General features: G+C 35.7%; 1 protein-coding gene across 9 annotated transcripts in view; it reads right to left on the bottom strand.

Annotated features, from left to right (window-relative positions):
- The window catches only part of Med12l (mediator complex subunit 12L), a 276,541-nt gene that overhangs the window by 20,351 nt on the left and 236,235 nt on the right, over nt 1–19,955 (bottom strand). For 6 of the 9 annotated variants that reach the window (XM_063249179.1, XM_063249180.1, XM_063249185.1 and 3 more), the window contains 6 exons: nt 19,180–19,542; nt 17,200–17,356; nt 15,776–15,987; nt 8,921–8,971; nt 2,683–2,772; nt 1,208–1,437 (listed from right to left, as the gene is read on the bottom strand). In XM_063249179.1, the coding sequence (XP_063105249.1) occupies nt 1,208–1,437; nt 2,683–2,772; nt 8,921–8,971; nt 15,776–15,987; nt 17,200–17,356; nt 19,180–19,542 (1,103 nt within the window). The remainder of the gene's footprint in view (nt 1–1,207; nt 1,438–2,682; nt 2,773–8,920; nt 8,972–15,775; nt 15,988–17,199; nt 17,357–19,179; nt 19,543–19,955) is intronic. The other 3 variants (XM_063249183.1, XM_063249184.1, XM_063249187.1) reach the window with 1 other exon arrangement.

Genomic DNA, 19,955 nt, shown 5'->3' with positions numbered 1-19,955 from the left:
GATCAAGCACTATGCTAAAGGTTTGTATTATTCATTTCATTTACAGTGCTCTGAAGTCATCAGTTTTGTTATTCTCACTCTAAAAATGAGAGGACAGAGCCTAAGAAGTAATTTAGGATTACTCAAAAAGGGCATAGGTGAGATTTGGTCCGAGTCTTTAAGCTATGAAGTTTAAGCTCTTGGGCTTTGCTACACAACAACTTATTATAAAAATAGTAAATACAGTGCATATTTTCCAAAATAATTTATTTTCCCTAACTCTCCAGTAATTATCTGGAGACACACACAGGAGCCATGCAGCTGTCAGCTATGCTACAAAAGTCTGCATGGTATTTAATTCTCAGGATAACACTGTCCAATACTATTTCCTATGATAACTAAGCTGATTTCTGCCTCTGCTTTCCAAGAGGATGGCCACCAGCTATCAGGACTAGTTATGTAATTTTTAGGTATAGGTGCAAAATGTCAGTAAGAATATCAAGAAACAACAGAACATCAAGCCCATATGGGGCCCATATAAACAGAAAGCCATGTGTGACTGCACAAACCATACTTTCAAATCTTGCCCTGCTGGACACATTTGGTTACTAAACACCTGAAATATGAATAGGATAATGGAGAAACTAAAGGTTTAATACAATTTCATCAGTCTAAATTTAAATGGCCACCTGTGGATTGTAACTACCATAATGGGGAGCACAATTATACCCTTATCTAAGGAATCTGATTAAAACAGGAGCCAAAAAGAATTTATTATGATCTGGTTTTACCACCCAATCCTGAAGAGAAAAGGTAAAAACTATGTCTCAGAAAAATTCTTGTGAGTATCAAGCACAATTAGTATTGAAATTATAAATATTATGGCACTTATCTACAAATTCTAAGAAGGCATTGATATAAAGTCAACAGTTTTTCTCTTAGATGGCTTAGATGACACAACATATTAGGGTTCACTAATATTATCTAAAAATGTTAAGCCAATTCTATGGAAGAAGTGGGTCAAAAACAGGAGCCTTAAATAAAGTAAACGAGACATTCCTTATTTTGAACCCTTTCCTGCATCCCACTGAAAATGAGATGCCAGAATATAAAGTACATGCAAATATACAAGATCACGGAACTCATTATAATGTGCCATGCAAGAAGTGTAACAATGTGTCAGAATGTGAGGTTTTCCCATGGCAGGCATTAGTTCTACTGGTATCACCTCTGAGAGCTGGTCAAGGGCTGCAGGTACGGCGAGGCCTGCTGTTGCACATAGCCACTGGGCTGCTGCTGAATCTGTCTGAGTCTTTCCATTAGCGCAGGGCTGGAATGTGCAGTCGGATAGACTCTGGAGTTGTAGCTGGGAGACAGGACCACGCCACCAGCCTGTTGCTGTGCTGTTTGTTGCAAAGGCATCTGTGTTCCATACATTGTATAGCCCTGGGGCATGGTCTGCAGACAGGCACAAGGGAAAAAGTCAGCGCTCCGTTTCACCACCTGGATTTCTCATCACGAATATACACAGGGCAGACACAAACACAAGAGGACCTCCCTGAAAATTTTCAAAGACCCTTGGGGCTCAAAATATTAAAAAAGATTTCTGTACTCAAGGCAGAGGAACTATTAATAGCAGAACAACTGATGACTGTTCAATACTGTCTTAACTTGCTTAGACCACTGCTCCTTTCAGTACTCTACCAATAAATAATTGGAACAATTTTTCTAATCAATATTAATATAAAACTACTATATCTATTTCTCTAAAGCTAAACTCCTTATATGAAAGAAAAATCTGAGGTTCTACTAGATCATAAGATGCAATTTATGGAACAGAATGCTGATGAAAGTACAGCACTATTAAAACCTTAACACACTGTATCTTAAGGTCATTTTATACAGCTGAGTTAGAAGACAGAGTAAAATATAATGAACTTCTAGCAAACAGCACGAATGGATCCAGACTAAAGGGCTCAATGCCTGGGAGACCAAACATGATTTAATTTTAGCTGTGGATCCAAAATGAACTGCTAGCCCATAGGAGTCTTGCTAACAAAACAGAACTCCTAACTCTGAGGAGAATAGGTTAAGATTATATGGATGCAGAAATAACAAAATTGTAAGTAGCTGAAGATTATATATCAAGGCAAATATATCACCTGTTGAGAATCTACTGTGTATATGATGCTATGGTAATTCTACAAGTTGTTTTAAACCTGCATATCCTTCACCTTATTTTGCAGATAAGAAAACCAAACCTAACATGTAACTCATGAAATGTCCCGTGACTCGTGAGTTACCATAAACTGTGCTGAGGTCTTATTCAAAGGGCTTACTATTCTACCATAATTTCTCATCAAAGTTATCTTTGAACATAAAAATTCCTGTCATGAATTACATCACTATCCATTATAAGTATTGCTAAGACTGTCAAACATTTCAATATCTGCTATCAATATAGTTCAAAAATTATTTACATTTTTAATTCAAAGATTTCCTAAAATACTTGATCTTTTATCAATCCTGAGACTTGCTAAACAATTACTGCTAATGGTTCTTTGAAACGACAGTTATGATCTACAAGAAGAAGTAATAAAACTCTAGATATGATAGGGAGTTGATATCTAGTTTATTGGTTTTCCCACTTCAAACGAAGAGTATTAAAAAATCCCAGGACTAACTAGGAAGCAAATGTGGTACCTGTGCTTGCTGAAGCCCTGGATATTGGGGGAGTTGAGGGGAAGGTCGTGCTTGTGTAGCAAAGAGAGCAGCCTGGTCTCCTGGCTGGCCCTGTAAAACAAAGTCAAGGAAAACTCTTGATCATTACAGTACGTGTCTGAGTTGAGTTTCTGGTCTATAATCCAAATAGTGTAAGACATCAAGTTTCACTAACTCACAGACTTTCAAACTGCACTAGATGCTAGCTCTCATCAATTTCTAACGTGTGTACAGTGTGTTGAATTTTTCTTCTTAGAAGACTACAGATGTTCCCAAAGATAACACAGATATAAACAGAAGCCTAAGTTATCAATGGTCTGTATGGTGGAGAAGCTCTTGGGTATCTTTCCAATACAATGAGCAGAAATTCTCCTCTGGGGCAAAAGACATGATTCTCTAAGTGTGAAATTTAGAAAAACAGGACTGTACCACCAAGAGCCTGTAATGGGAAAAACTGGTATATGTGAATGGCATATAAAAATTACATGACTTCTTAATGAAATTTCTTCAAAATGATTTTTAAAAATTACCTATTTAGGCATGTACTCAAGAGGAAAATCTGGTACCTACCATGACACTAATAATCAATTAGACCAGTGGTGGTAAACTTGTGGCATGCATGCCACAGCTGATTATTCATTATTATTAAAAGCTTTAAAAGGTTCACCACCACTGAATTAGACTATAGTCAATAAAACGACTATAAGTCAACAGCAAATATAATTCTAACCAAGTACATATTAAATAACAGCAATTATTACTCATCAATCTTAATACACGTGTTAGACTTAGCTAAATAAATATACTGATAAAAATAGTGATATGCAGTTTTTATTGTGATAGCATAAGTTACTTTAAGGAAGCCTATAGCAATAATTATAAAAAGAAACCTAGCTTCCTACCATCCCTAGGTGTTTAAAGCATTTACAAATTGTAAAGTTTTAATATAGAATTTTTTTACTATTATCTTACAACAGATTTTATTTTTAAATGTGTTAAGTTATGGTTAGATAAAATATTTTAACATTTTTGGGAAGTAGTGTAGATATTTTGAGCAAGGAAAAAGGGAGAAACATTTAGCTTAAGAGGGAGAACACCAACACTATTAACAGTGCAATGTCTGTCTGTGTGTGGGCTTCTTAGTCCCATATTCTCAAGAGTTCTTCAGGGAAGAAGAGCCTTCCTCACATTCTTCACACAAGACATGCAAGACTCAAAGAGCCTAAGCAGTGAAACAAGCTCACCCAGGCAGACTGCAGAGCCATGAACTAAACTCCAATGAGTCTTACCCCACAGCCTAGGGCTCCTTCTTTTAAGAAGAGATGCCCCATAGGTAACATTAAAGATGCAAATATTTTAAGTACTCATGGAGTGCTTATTCTTTAAAGACGTATGGCTTCTTAAAATCATCCCACAAAGAGACCTAAACAGAGCCCCTATTAAGACTTGTTAATGAGATACTGCAATGTAACATATTAAACAAAGTCACTAGAGGTCACTGATAAACTGCAGCCTCTCCTAAGGTGACTATTTATTAGAACAGTAAAAACACAAATTTCTTAAGTGTATCTACTCTGTTATCTGTTCACAACAGCTCCAATAACAATCTAAATTTCCAATGTAGAGTTACATTAAGATGCATTCACTAATCTGTTAAATATAACTATTTCTCTAGGTGATTGGGTCTAAGAAAAATACCCCAAATTCGTTGTGCAGCCATGGGAAACCTAAATATTACTCTGCTCAAAGTATCCAAATGGTTCTTAATTATCCACAAAAATATTAACCAGTCCGTTAAGCATCACACTTTAAATCAATTCTCCTTGACATTAACGCCATAGAAAGTCCCTAAAATAAATTTTTGTGCTCCTTTGTGGGGACAAATACATGTATATGATCATTTTTACACAACAGAAGAAAACTGGACTATTTCTATGTGAGTCAGACCAGTGAGAGCAATAGGGAATCATCAATTGGTAAGCCTGTGGGCTTTGAGGGAAATGGGATGCAATCTGTTTGACAGCTGCATGCATACATATAAAGCAGACCTCTCCTAACTGCTCCCCCTCTGCTCACTAAAAAGCCTGGTGGAATACACTAAAACTTAAGAGGTGAGGGGGATAGAATCCTAGGAATAAGATGTATTTGAACTATTAGAACACTTTTATTGACAAATAACACTGGAAATTATGAAAATTTAGGAAATATAAACAAATTTATTTTTCTACATAAAATATCACAAAAACTAACATTCAAAGAAAGGGACTGTAACTTCAAAAGAAGCAAGGAGAAAGGAATACAAAAAATTGAGATACAATTTGGACATCTTTAAATGTTGTGTGGATGGGGCTGGGGATTTAGTTCAGCCGCATAAGTGCCTGTCTGGCAAGTGCAAGGTCGCAAGGTAGCAAGTTTGATCCTCGGTACCAATAAATAAATAAACAAATAAATATTGTGTAGCTATATTATTTTCCCTCCCCACTGTCAATTTTCCTAACATATTACTTAAGCACAGTATCCCCCCTGAGAAAATCACAAGTATGGTTAGTATTCTCTCCGTTCTCTGTGAAAAGCCTTGTCACCATGGATTGTCCTAAAAGGAAAATACCCTTATCTCTCCTCCAAGGCTGAAATAAATCCTTATTTTTGATGCTTCAGAATAATGCCAGGAATACATTATATCCAATTTTTTTTAAAAAAAATTCAATTTGTTGGGGCTGGGGATTTAGCTCAGCGGCATAAGCACCTGCCTTGCAAGCAGGCAGTCGTGAGTTCGATCCCACGTAAAAAAAAAAAAAATTCAATTTGTTGAGGAAAAAAAAGTTATTTAATGCATTGAAAAGTTTACAAATCTTCAATAAGGACCATACTGTGTAAAAAACTAAAGACTGAGAGATAGGGATTTTTTAATGTCAGAGGGCATGGTTTGACTGTGTTAAACCAAGAATATACTACATAATGTATCAACTAAATCGGATAGGCCAGGGCGACCCAGATAAAATTAGATCGTGCCCAGCAAATAGGGCTTCTGGTCACTTCGATTACCTGATATTTTCTGAAAGCAGTCTAAGCTTTAGTTCTTTTCTTAATTTTGAGGAAGTCTCACAAAGTTGTCTAGGTTGGCCTTGAGCTTTCAATCCTCCTGCCTCAGCTTCCTGAGTAGATAGGATGACAACTATGGGCCACTGTTCTAGTTATTTCATTTTTTTTATCAGTTCCTAGCATGGGGTCCACATAGTAAAAGCTCAGTAATTTACAAGGTAAATGGGGATTTATATTTCAGCATAAATTACTTTACCAAGTGCTTTCCAATTGTTTTGTAGTTTCCTGCACCATCTTTTAAAGATGAAAACTCATTTAATGATTAGCATCTATCATGCTAATGATTTCTTCTTTCTGCCTGCATTAATGTCTAGAAAGTAACTCAGATTCTTTGTATGCTGCTTGAAACTATGAGAAGCAATATTAACTTCCTAGCTTTACAAATGGAAAAATGGTAGCACAGGTAAGGTGCCTTCTCCTCTCCAGTACTGGGAATCATTGGTTGTGCCACCAGCCCTGGCTAGAGCTGGTTTTGATGGAATATTTGTGTCTAGACAGGTTTCATAAGCACACTAGTAGGGCAGAATGTAAGACGTCCGTGTCCCTGCTGGAGCTCCTGTGGTTCAGATACCTGGCATATTTACAATAAGGGGATGATTTACAGCCTAAGGGTCATTCTAATGGTCAGACAATCTGTTCTCTACTTTGCTACCTGAACTAGTTCCTACACATGTCATTTTCATGCATTTTGTATTAGATTTGCCTCTAAAAACAAAATATAAATATTTTATATTTTCTAAAATTTTCACTTCCTAAATACTCCTACAGAAGCTGTGCTGTTCAGTATTGAACCACATTCCTAGCCTTCATAGGACAATTCTTTCCTGTTGCTATATTTTAACTGAGACAAAGAAAGGCAGACTCAGAAATCTTTACATTTGAATTTATGCATCCAAGAAGTTTAAAAGTTTTGATAAATCAACCTCAAGCATTATTTTTACTTTTTGGGACTTGTTCTTACTCCCTCAGTTAACTGAGCACATGTGAAAATTTCTATTTTTAAAAAGAATTGGTCATACTTTAGTATTTATTTTTAAAAAGAACTGGTCATATTTTAAGTTAGTATTTGGTATGTATGATAAGCAGCAATATTTCACAAGGAGCAAGTTTCCTAGACATACATTCAGTTGGCTAGTAACTTTCTTTATGAATTCTTATTTAGTAACTTGCAATAGTTTTAAAGGCTGTAAAGAGAAAAGTTTTACCAGGAAAACCACAGTCAAATTTTGTGTCCGTTTCTGAAACCACTGATTTTGGAAAAATTTATGAGTAAAATATTCACACAATAAAAATCAGCAGGTAATATTTTATGAGTCCTAGTCTGAAATTTAGGGAGTAGTGGTGCCAAGACAGAACAACATACCACCGGTGTGAGTAAGAAGGCATGGTCATCACATCACACTAACTAGTACTGACTGCAGACAACAGACACAGAAAATGCTCCGTAATTGTAAGAGGCCTATTGATCACTCACATTTCATATTTTTATTAGGTTTGACATCAAATACAACTTTGTTGGGAATCCATAAATACTAAATGCTAGAATAACCTAATTCATTCTAAAGTAAACATATCTCAAACATAGTGAATTTTTACACTTTGATAACATGTCTGTAAATTATGAAGATAATGATTTGTTAAAAATATACTCATTATACTCCTTATTTGGGATAATGAAAGTAACAACTGTTTGACTAAACATTCATTTAATTCTTAGTGTGGGAGAATGTTAAAAAATAAGAAATGTAAAAAGGATTGAAAAGACCTACATTTCTACTAATTTGAGTGAGTTTTATAAAATCAGAGAAGCTTCTGACCTTAAATATTTAATAAACAAAGTATTTTGTCCACAGGAATATTTTTTCAAACAAAAGTAAATGACTGGTGAAATTTGCTTTCTTCTGAATGACATTATCATCTGAATAAATGTACTTTGGATAACATAAACTGGTGAGGTGTTGTCTTTTTGAGACAAGGTTTCACTATACAGTTACAGTTCAGGGTAGCCTTGAACTTACTTTGCAACCCAGGCTGGCCTCAAATTCACAGTAATTCTCTTGCCTCAGCCTCCCAAGTGCTGGGTTTATAGGCATGTACTATCACACCCAGATTTTATTCAAAATATTTTTAAGTTGTCATCTAATTCAAAATTTTAAATAAAATCCTTATCTGCTCTCCAATATACCATAAAATACCAAGTAAAATTGAGTATTTTCAGCTAAATTTCTGAACTACTCTTTACTGAGGTAACTTTTGGAAAAACTGCCTATATAAAAAGTATTTCATAAGTTAAGTATTTTCAAAGTTTGAATATGCAGTTAAGGATATTGTCATGAAAGTACAAATAATGTTACCCATTAAAATGGCAGTGAAACAAGGTGACTTACATTCACATCTGAGATGTGTGCTCTTTTTTATTCTAAAGCTTCTTGGGTTTATGTTGTGAGTTGGCTACCTGATACAGAAACCTATAAGTAATTTAATGCAAAACATGCATTCTTAGGTAGCCCAGGCAAAGCACTAGAGGCGAAGTCTTATAACATGCACGCACAAGACCTATGCTCAAAGTAAAAAAAAAAAATTCTCCATACCAGAAAGAAAAAAAAAAGATGATGCATTTTGTTAAGAATCTGGGAATAATCAGTGAGTGGGATGTGATGAGAATGGTGTATTTCATAACAATCAGTTTTCGTTATCTTGCATTGGCCTATAAATCAGCATGCCATGCGTTGTAGTGATGATGTAAATTACCACAGAGAGAAGCAGGAGCTCAGAAATAAATGGACTCAAAACTGGGACTGGGATGAAGGTACACAAACTGGTCTATGCTCTCATGAACATGTATTAGTTTTTATACCATACACCACATATAATGAAAATCATAAGGCGATCAAAGAGGAAAACATTCAGAAAAAAATCCCATTAAATTGAATATGGTCAAGGCATTCATAATTCTACATTATAGTCTCAAACATAAACCAAGTAACAGTGAAATGAATATAGTAACTATTAACAGTTATAAGAAGAAAAAAATCAATTCTCATTCTGATGTTCAAATGATAATGCTATAAAGGTTTACTTAAAAGAAAAGAAAAAGGAATGGCAGCAGGGGTGTTACCATTATGTTGTCAAAGTCTTCCAGAAGGGAGACAGCAGAGCTACAGAAGTCCTACAAGAAGGGGACAGCAAGAAAACGGCAGACAACACAGATAAGATTTTTTTTAGCCTAATGATGTGAGAAGCCAAAATACACATGAAATATTTCACTTTAAAACAATGTTTTAGGGAAGTAAGACCCAGGCCCTACAGATTTCATCTCTGTATCTACTAAGTCAGGATATTGATAAATAATATGGTAATATTCCTATAACACTATTCCTATACTGGAACAGAATAGCACAATTTGAAAGTAAGATGGTGATTTGAAGTAGGAAAGTATCAGAAACAGACCCTTGCTGCAACTGAGAACAATTAGGGACCAGATTCCTTCAGAGCTAAAATTCCCTGGGAGCGTTTGGGAAATGTGGGTCACATTAAACAGACAAGACAGTAAGCAAGCAAGTCAGTAGGTCATATGCTGTTGAAGGACATAATTAGGTAGCTCCATGCCCAATAAATGCAGTGAACACAGCAAATCAGGCTAACCACACATTCAATCTACCACAGTGAACAAATAATATAAATTTATGTGCTCTACTGTTTACACATGTGGGGGAAATGTGATTTGAAAGAATCAATGAATACCTGAAGGAGAAAAATGCTACTTCACAGGTAAATGATTCACATGTTTAAACATTTTTATAACTGGATTCCAAGAAATACAGTGACTAAAATTTTACAAGTTTCCCTAGTTCACTAAGTTTAGAGACAAACATAAAGCCAAGGACTTTCCACATGCTAAGGATTGGAAAACACAGGAGGAATTTTCCAAGCAAATAATACCATTTTCTACAATTATTGATATAGGTACACAATTTACCCACTCTGTGTACACTGGTCTTAATTCCAACAGCCAGCCCCACATAAATAGCTCTTCTCTATGGCACAATCATCTGTCTTGTCTCTTAACAACCAAGCTATATACACTATCTTCTAGCTCACAATATTTGTCTAATCTAAATTTTAGTCAATGAAATCAACAGTTTCCTCATCATTCACATAAACACAGAAGTAACAGATATTAAGTACTTTCTATCCAAGAAACAAACAAGAAGGCTTAGGACACAGCCACTAATTGAGTGGCTTCCTTTCTTGAGTTCATTTTTATCATTGAGTGCATGTATGTATCCCTAAGTAAATGCATTGAAAGTAATTACCAAAACTCAGGATTTCTTTCAATAAGACCATTTTGTATACCTTTGAAACATAAGAATATAATTTGAAATATTCTCAATTTCATATGTTCTGGAAATTTATATGAGGGAAAGCCTGAATAAAAAATAAAGTAATAAAAGATACTTAAAAATTACAAGGAGTCAATTGCAAATATCACAATACAATTTTACCTGCTTTGATTGGGAAAAAGAAGGTCTAAGAATATCAAGAATGGGTGGTGATATAGAGAAAGGGAAATGTTCTTTACTGTTAAAGGGAATCAACACTATTTTGGAAATCAAGACAGCATTTTTTACTTCTGCTTTTTTACTTTCATGTGTGTAGAAGAAATGTACAGGAATGTTTACTATTACATTGTTAACAATAAGAAAAAAACTGAAAATAACTTAAATGGCCATCAATAAGAGGATGGATAGATAACATGTTAGTATCATAATGAAATGGCATCCAATAGAACACACCAATGAATAAAACAATGTATAACCAAAGTGATTATAAGTCAAAACTCAGCCACATAAGTCAGCATGTGTGGTGCTATATTTAGTTTTTAATATGTAAAATAATACTGTACAATGTTCATGTTAACAGATGCAAAAATATGCACTAAAATATAAAAACATGAAGAAAGATACTACACACATGGTAGTGGCTGTTTCTTTACAGGAAGGAAGGGAAATGAAATGTAAGAATCCTCATTCATATGTGTGACTTTTTTACAATATATCCTATTGTAAACAGGCAGAACATTAGTACTTAATAAAATTAGATGGGGACAAGTACATTCATATTTATTTTATACAGACTCATCTATATTCTTAAAATACGTCACTGAAGAATGAGTGGGAGGAAAAGAGAAAAAGAAAGAAAGGTAACATAATCCAAATTGGTAAAATATCCTTAGGGCATGAGATCAGTCACTGAACCAAGGCTGTTTGCTCAACTTAAATGTGCTCCGTCAACAGAAAACGGCATGTTTTAATGAAGTCACAGGTATACTCTGCCAACAAGCTACCAATTCTGGGAAGTTCTGACTCAATAGTCCTTCCTTCCTTCCTTCAATTATCTAATTCCTTCATTTGGATACATAAAGGATGAGACCCACTCCATAGCTGATAATCAAATCTGCTTGCAAGTTACTACTAGCTATAACTGGGCATCTTTGCCATCTCTCAGAAATCTTCCCTTCACTTTCTTAAAAATCTGTCATGAACCTGGCAGCTTTTCTACCCAACTGCTTTCTTCCAAAGCTGTCTCAGTCAATTAAAACCAGTGTCTTATTTTTTTGTTCTTCTTTTGGATTCTTAAACAGCCTGACACTAATTGGCACAAACAATAGCAAAATAGTTTCATGCACTGAGAGACACAAATTAAGATTAAAAAGAAACCCATCACCAATCAAAATGTAAAATAAAGCCCTTTTCCTGCATCCAAACTTGAGATTCTTTCTGAAAGACCCTTCCCTAAATGATTGATACTGCAGAGATACAGAAAAATGTTATGGTTCTTAGAAGAAATACATTGAATAAAGCAAAGGGATGACTAGAAAAATAATGCAAGCAATGCTTTGTATTATTAAAACCAATGTTGTATGTTTTGTCATAGTCATCACAGGATATACAAAAACTAAAATATCATGATACTTTCCACATTGAAATTGGAATGAGTCCCTCTAAAGTTTGTAACATAAAATTTAAACAATAAAAACACACTAAGAAACCAAAAGGACTCCTAAACTATACACATTTTACTAATCTTGTACTACTGCCAGCGAGTAAATGATTTTTAAATCAATCTTATTAGAGATAATTAACAAAATTATGCAACAAACCATTTGATGTGTACTTATTCTCTTTCCATGCTTCACATGCTTCAAAGGTTACTTTTAAATAAGAAAATTATGAATATAATATAGGACATATAAGATAGCAATAGGAAGTATAGCAGCTAACATTTCTGAGCACTTACTATGAGCCAACCACTGTTCTATGGGCTGCCACATGTATTAATCATTAGTTTCACTATCATCCTGTCAAACTGTTAGATTAGTTCCCATTCATAGATGAGGTTCTGAGGCACAGAGACTGAATCTCTTCTAAACAACAGACAGTAAGTAATGAAGGTAGGTCATTCTTTGGGCATGTCTATAGATCCTAAGGCTGTAAAAAAAAAAGACTCAATTACAATGTGACTAGACACTAAAACAATGTCTTCCATCATCCTGGGAAAATAGGAGATGGTCTATACCAGAAAATTCCATGTCTAATTCAAGTTCATGTGTGGTCTCTGCAGTGAAACTAGAGGGTTATTTTATAATGCTGTGCTAGTTTCATTGTGTATCGGCATAAGCTAGCTGATCTCTGCATATGCTAACCTTTTCCCATTAGGTAGGAAGGGTAAAGGGACTGCAACATAAATTCAGGAATTTGCATTTCCTCTTTGGCATCCAGGTTTTGAAAACAATCATAGCAGAGACTGCTGTAGAGATGAGTCCTTTAGAAACATCCAGGGCGACAGCTGAGTTTGTGAGTAAAAATAACCTTGCTCAGAACTCAGGATACAAGGAAGTTCTAGTATTCTTAAAATAGCTGCTCAGTTGATAAACACATCATAGATTTGTATTTTGTGCTTAGTAGACGAAAAGATGATACAGTATACAAGATATTAAAAAGCCTAATGCTTGACCTCAAAAGAAAAACAGGTTACTGGAAAACTGCCTTTGGAAACAGTCATGCCCAAGGTCTGGAGAAATTAATCAGGCTGTAAAAGAGCTGCTGAAATTCCACAATCAATCATGCAGATTAAGAATAGTGGAAATTTTAAAATATGCTTGCTACATTACAGGGAATAGGTTTCTGGCATAATGCAATTACTAAAGACAAGGAGAAAAACAATATGTAATTTTCTCTACAAGAAGTCAAATACTAGCCTTTGTATTGCAAGAGAAATTCAACTCATTTGTCAGTATTTAATCTTGGAAAACATTATGTCCAAAATTAGACCCAACATTTCTATATTGCTTATCACAAAATGGTCAGTACTCAGAAAAGCAACTAATTTTGCTTAACATCATATACTATAACAGCAATATTACTCATATTATATACATTTTTTTCTTTACTTGAGATGTGGGTTATTATGAGAATTTTTTCTGCCATGGTATCATTTTCACCTGGATTCCATGTACATTAACAGCTCATACATGACCTGCTAGGAGAGGAAAGGCATTATACATTTCCATGGAAACTCATAAGTGCAAGCAACATAGCAGATAGTACATGTAAATCTTGCTTCCTCTTATAATGAATACATGATGTTAAAATAAAGTCTTCCTCAGTTATCCAATACTTGAAGAATTACAACAGAGTAAAAGGCATGTTGCTTGAGAAAACACGTGATACTTATAGGTGAGTTTCAATTTTTTTTTGTTTTTTTTTATCGGTACCGGGGATCGAACTCACGACCGCCTGCTTGCAAGGCAGGTACTCGTGCCACTGAGCTAAATCTGCAGCCCCGTGAGTTTCTACTGTTAAAGAAACACATCATGGGAAATGACTTATAATGATTATGATTATGAAGCTGTGAAGCTGACAGTGTACTATTTCTTACGGTTTATGACTATAAAGGTTGAAAAAACTTTTTGAAAATTCCAACATTATGATGGAGTTGGATCAAAAGAGTAAACAAGAAGCTGGATATGCTGGCACATGCATGTAATCTCAGCACTGTGGGAAGATGGGGAGTATGTTCAAGCCCCAGTCTGAGCAATGTAGCCAGACTGTTTCAAAGTAAAAAGGTGAGGTGGGAGGATGGACTAGTGATACAGATCCATACAAAGGCTCTGAGTTCAATACTAAGTACTGGCGGTGGGGGGAGAACCATTAAGAAAAAGAAGGGGCTATCTCTAATTTCCATTTGTATAATCAGTATAATTCTAGTGGTACAAAAGAATGTAGTGTGGTGCATTAAATGCCTCAAAGGAGATATGAAAATAATGGTATCATCCAAGTATACTTTAGGTCATAAACCTGTTTTCTTCAAACATAGCAAAAATATCCTTGATTACATGTAGATTAATATATCAAATTCCTTGAAAAATTTTTTGTTTTAAATGAAATTGTCTGCCATGGTTACTAAGAAATGAACCTTTTGAGGCAGGCATATTGCAAATGGTCCAGTACACTTTTCCCTGGGCTTAGATCCACCTACAGTAACTCAAAGCTGAATTTGGCAATGACAATTTGAAAGTGGACTATAGATAATGGAAACTATACAGTGTGATAAAAAGGCAAATATGAAAAACTGAAGAAGGTAATTTTTACTTAGGCTTTATTAACTTAAAAGCAGCTGAATTTTTTCTAGTAGAATGCTTTATCAACCTCTAGTAAACACTTTTATCTCAATGAAGATTGAAAGCAATTCTGTAACTATGTTTACTCATTGCCAATAAAATTAAAACCAAATTGATGCTTTAAATAGCTCCTAAAATGTTGCTTATAGTAGCAAGATCAGCAAATTTTAAATATTTTTGTCGTTATGTTTTAGAAGTAAAAGAGGTGTCTTACCAGGGAGCTAAAGCAGTCCCTAGTGTTTGAGACAGACAAGCGTGCAGTAACTGTTGTTTATGATTTCATGTAGTTTGGCTACTCTTCTTGTCCTCCTCATAATTCAGGTTAAAAAGAACTATGTTTAAGAATGAATGACTAATCTCTCCAGTTCCATTCCCCGAAAACCATGTCTCAAATGCAAAACTGCCATGAGCTACACAATATAGATATTTAAAGAGTTTATCCAAAAGACAGAAAATATTTAAAAGCATTCACTTTTCTTGCTATTATCAAAGTCTGATGGTTTTTCTTAACACAAATCCAGATTAGCTGCTCCACTTTAGGGTCACAAAGGTATCTAATTCACCTTAAGAGCTCTCCAGGGATCTGAGATAATTAATGTATTTAAAACATTTAGAAATGTTCTGGCATATAGTAAGTGCTCTACTAATGTTAGCAATTATTACCAAAATAGCTCATGCCCATTTTATAAAAGATGGAAAATATGTAATCACAGAAATTAGAAAAAAGTCATGATCTCACCTCATTCTTTTTACTTAAATGTACTTATACAGATTCATAGTTTCCATGAGTCTATACCAAGTTTAGGGTAACTTTCACTGATGTTTTGTTAAACATAATCACTGTCTAAAAAGAAAATTGAATTGCAGGGCATAAAAACAGAAATAATACAAATCAATTAAATGCATCTATATACTGACTTGCTTTTTGTCATTTATTCATTGTCTGCTACAGATCAGATCATTCACTAAAAACAGAGTCAAGGCAAGATTCTGTAGGAGAAAACCTGGGAAACATCAGAGCTTCAGAGACACAACTTTTAAGTAATGAATTAAAAATGTATTTGACTGTTTCAAATACAATACTAGAAAGTCATTAGCACTTCTTAATCTGAAAGATAGTTTCAATAAACTATGGTAAGTTGACTTCTTTGATTAATGACAATAAAATAGAAAGGAGAACAAGTATTTATGAGCCTGTATAAAAGGGCTATACCTTCACACACACGAGCGTCCAGGCCTCTAGAGGAGATAGTGAGGGGCAGAAGGCTGCATGACTGCATCTGAACAAACCTGTTGGAAAGGTCGAGCCTGGGCTTGCCTGAGAAGCCGCTGCTGCTGCTGCTGCTGCAAAAGCTTCATCTGGATCAGCTGCTGCTGTGACGTGATGGCGTGCAGAGAGGGTGGCTGCATCATGGCACCCGAGCGCCGCTGCAGCATGTTAGACAGAGCTTGCTTGGTATTGGTTGGAACAAAGGAGCCAGCAGGGTCCAGTCTGGAGCCTCCTGCAAAAGCAACAAAAAAAGAAGGGTTTTTTGAATATGTAAAAGTAACAAGTTTTCCTCATTTTACCAAAATGGAGACATTTCACCTTCTAACTCTGTCTCACAGTACGAGCAAAAGGGAAATGAACGGACTGGCCTACTGCTGTGAATGTTTAGGATCCGTTAAGCTACATCATTTTCAAAAGATAAGGGGGGGGGGCAATATACGAGTTAACTGTAATTTTTTAATATGGCTTCATAGAGATCACACCTCAGTTGATGAAATTAAGTATGAGAAACCAGAAGTTGGCCTGGCTGGGCTGTCTTTTGATCCGCTGCCTCAGGCTCCCAAAGTACTGAGATTACATCACTTCTGGCCCTTTAAGCTAGTTTCTTTTAATTTTCCTAACTTCTATAATCTTGTACCTCTAAGATAACTGAAGATATAAAATCTTACAAATATACCTAAAGTCCTCTGCATATGCCTAATAAGTTTTCTTGACTTCTACCAAGTGTTATTCTGCTATTTTTTTATTCCCTCATATTTCCTTACAACTTAGTTATAGGTGATGAGAGAGATATGTAAAAGTATGTATATGTGGGTATAGGGAGGGATTGTTTTACATTTAAATATATATGAATGGAATCATACTACATATGCTCTTCCCCAACTTAACAGATTTTTACATAAAGAAGAATCCTATGAATTCACTCATATAATCTTCAAAAATAATTCTTTTCTTCAAAACTTTTCTTACATGGCAACAAGGGAGAGATCTTGGGTAAAACGCTTTTACAAAGTAATCTTCCAACTTTATAGCCCTGTGGTTTTAATATCTACAAAGTTTAGCTAAAAAATTCACTTAGGTCTTGGAATTTTAAAAAGTAAAAAAAATATAATTATTTATCTTCTACACTTATCACTGAGTTTGCTTTTTGTAGTTTGCACTGTTGAGTCTCCAGAAGAGGTTACCCAGACTGCCCATGAAATCCTGGGCTCAAGCAATTTTCCTTCTGCAGCTTCACAAGTACCTAAGATTACAGACACACACTACCACACCCAGCTGAAGGCGTATTTTAAACTATGAACACATTTTGAATGGGGGGAGGGGTTACAAAAATGTTTACTGAATACTTCATTCGTCAAATTCCCAAGTTCTGAAGAGGTTTCAAGTTAAAACATATGAGAATCCCCCAGCTACAGCCCAACCAACTATATTCTTTGTCACAAACCTGGAGTGAGAGACTGATTCTGAAGGAAAAAGCCGGGCTGCTGAGGCTGGCCCATAAGGTTGTAACCCCACAAGGTAGACTGAGGATGGTGCATCATTTGAGAGGAAATGGGCGAGTAATTGGGAGGCACTCGATATATGTTGCTCTGTGGATACTCCTTTAACATAAAGATTTTTAAAAAGTTTAATTCCACATGATGTACAAATGATTAATGCAAACACTTCCTGTACAGCTGAAATACTTCCTGTCCAGTATATAAAGCTGTTATTCTAAAAAAGAAGATGTAAAGTAAAATTGTTAATCTATTCTCTATAAAATTAACACAACAGAGTTAAAATATTTCCTTGGCCTAACAAGTACTTGGCCAAGGGCATAGCTCAATGGTAGCATACTTACCTAGCAGGAGCAAAGCCCTGGGTTGAATACCTAGCATCACACATACATATACACATTCACATATGCATGCACAAAAGTATTTGGCCTTAGTGGGCAAAGATGAAAATAACACCTGGCAAACTGTTTTTAAAACACTAAAAGTGCATTCAATATACCAATACGATACAATTTCCACAGCTGAGAGAGGATCTTGGAAGTCTTGAACCCTGGGTCTGGACGGAAATTATGCCGGAAATGCCCATAGTGCTTTAGAACCATTCTCCGCCATTGCTTCTTTCTTGCAGTTTTTAAGGCAGCACTCGGAAGAAGTAGATTCTCCCTCACTACCTGAGCTTCTTCCTTAGCAGCTGCATTCTCTAAGGACCACACCAGAATGCCTCACTTCCCTCTTCATCCTTCCTTTCTCTAGTCTAAGCCTAGGGAATGAAAGACAATCAGAATCGCAGTGTTCCGCAATTTTACAAAAGGATACATCCCATTAGAAAACAGTAGCTTCAGAAGAAAGAAGTAAGGGAGCAATGACAAGGCTCACTGGGGAATGAGATGGCTTAAGGCCTTTGTGTCTGAAAAGCAATGACACCCTTCCCTGTGGACTGGGAGGCAAGGATATCATAGTTGTAGGGATCAGCAACCTGGTCCAAGTGGAACATGAGTTCCATACAAAGAAGCACGGGAAAGGAAGACTAAATGAGGAGAAGGCACCCACAGTCAAGGGGTATCCAGAAGCGATAGGGGACATTTCTAGGAGAGCATTAACCAGCAAGCTATCAGCTAGGAAAAGATAAGCTTTGGTTTTGATATAAATGAACAGTAACAATAATGACTCGTGAATGTTCCACTTGTGAATTTCTTCCACTGTGCCACAAGAATATCCTTAAATTTTGTAGGAAAATATCTCAAATCCTCTCCCAAGTATTTCCCAGGTAAATTTAAATGGAAAGGTATTTTATACATAACATCTGATAGTTCATGAAATCACTTCTAAATTTCCACCTAAATTTTCTTTAAAAGAAAACAGTATTTATTGGCAAGAAAGAGATGAAGCTACTTTAAATTTTATTTACCTTAAAACCTGAAAATACGGTGAAAAAGTAGAATACACAAAAGGGTAAGATACAATGGTGAAATAAATCTCAGGATCATACTTTTAGCTGGATATATTAATATAACTAGAGAAAAGCAAAAAGAGTTTTTTATGTTAATTTACTACAGATATCAATCACTTAATACACCATAAATATACTTTAAAAAACCCTGAATACAATACAAGAGAATGGATCTCTAAAAAAGTACAACAGAATGAATCTCTAAAAAAAATTAAATTATAAGGCAATGAAATATTAACTCACTATTATTCACATGGTTGACTAGAATTAAAACTATTAAAAGTGGAGAAATTTTTAAATAGTAGAGGAGGGAAAATCAAAAGTTTTAAATCTTTCATTTGTGCAGCTCATTAATTACTACACAGACTTACAACAAAGCTTATAGTGATTTCAGTTATGTTCCTAGGAGTATAATTTGGTCAAGAGAAAACCACATACTTGAGGCTAGTGAACCAATCTTTTTACTTCCCATACTCACATCAACTCGTGAGCTTGATTTCGTCTTGCGCTTCCTTCCCTTGGTCTTCTTCTCTTCATCGGCTGTGGTTTTTCCCTGATCTGACAGCTCAGCTGATTTCCTTTCTGGTTCCTGAGAAATGGGAGATGTGGGCTCTTCCTCTTCCTCCTCAGGAGGCAGGGGCAGCGGCTCGAGGTAGTAGCTTCGGGGCTTGGGCATGGGGTGTGTGTGGTACAAAAGAAGGTGATGCTGCTCCTCGTACTTGATCACTTTGCGGTCCATTCGCACAGTCCCAAACCAGGCCCACGACAGAGGAGCTGGGTTCTTCTGACCCTCAAATAGATCCCAAGGGGACACCTTCTGCTTTGTGGAGACCTGGAGTCCCTGTGGTAAAATAATGCCCAATGACAACACACTCAGATCGCTTGTTGATTCACAGGCCAGGCACGCTTGGTCATAGATGCATGGAGTATTTTTGCTGTTATGAACCTTACAGAATGCAGCATCCATGCATGAGGGCTAACTAGCTAGGTCCCTGGAGAGAAGCAGCTAGCACTCAGACATTCAGCTCCCATCCACAGTTCTTTATACTGAATGATGCTCCGTTCAGGCAAAATAAGGCACTCTAGCATATTGCACCGTAAAAGGGCATTTTTCATGTAGTCTTATTGTAAAAAAAAGTTTCTAAAGTACACTACAAAGTTGATTTTACTATAGTAAATATTACCAGCTATAAATCGCCAGAATCTATTATTTTTAAGCTAATACAAAAATTAAGTCGAAATACAGTCTGCTTC

The sequence above is a fragment of the Cavia porcellus genome, unplaced genomic scaffold (assembly GCF_034190915.1).
Source record: "Cavia porcellus strain 051 isolate PalLab524CR breed Dunkin Hartley unplaced genomic scaffold, mCavPor4.1 scaffold_5, whole genome shotgun sequence".
Classification (NCBI taxonomy): domain Eukaryota; kingdom Metazoa; phylum Chordata; class Mammalia; order Rodentia; family Caviidae; genus Cavia; species Cavia porcellus.
The sequence above is the reverse complement of the archived record's forward strand: the minus strand, read 5'-3'. Positions and strand labels throughout refer to the sequence as shown.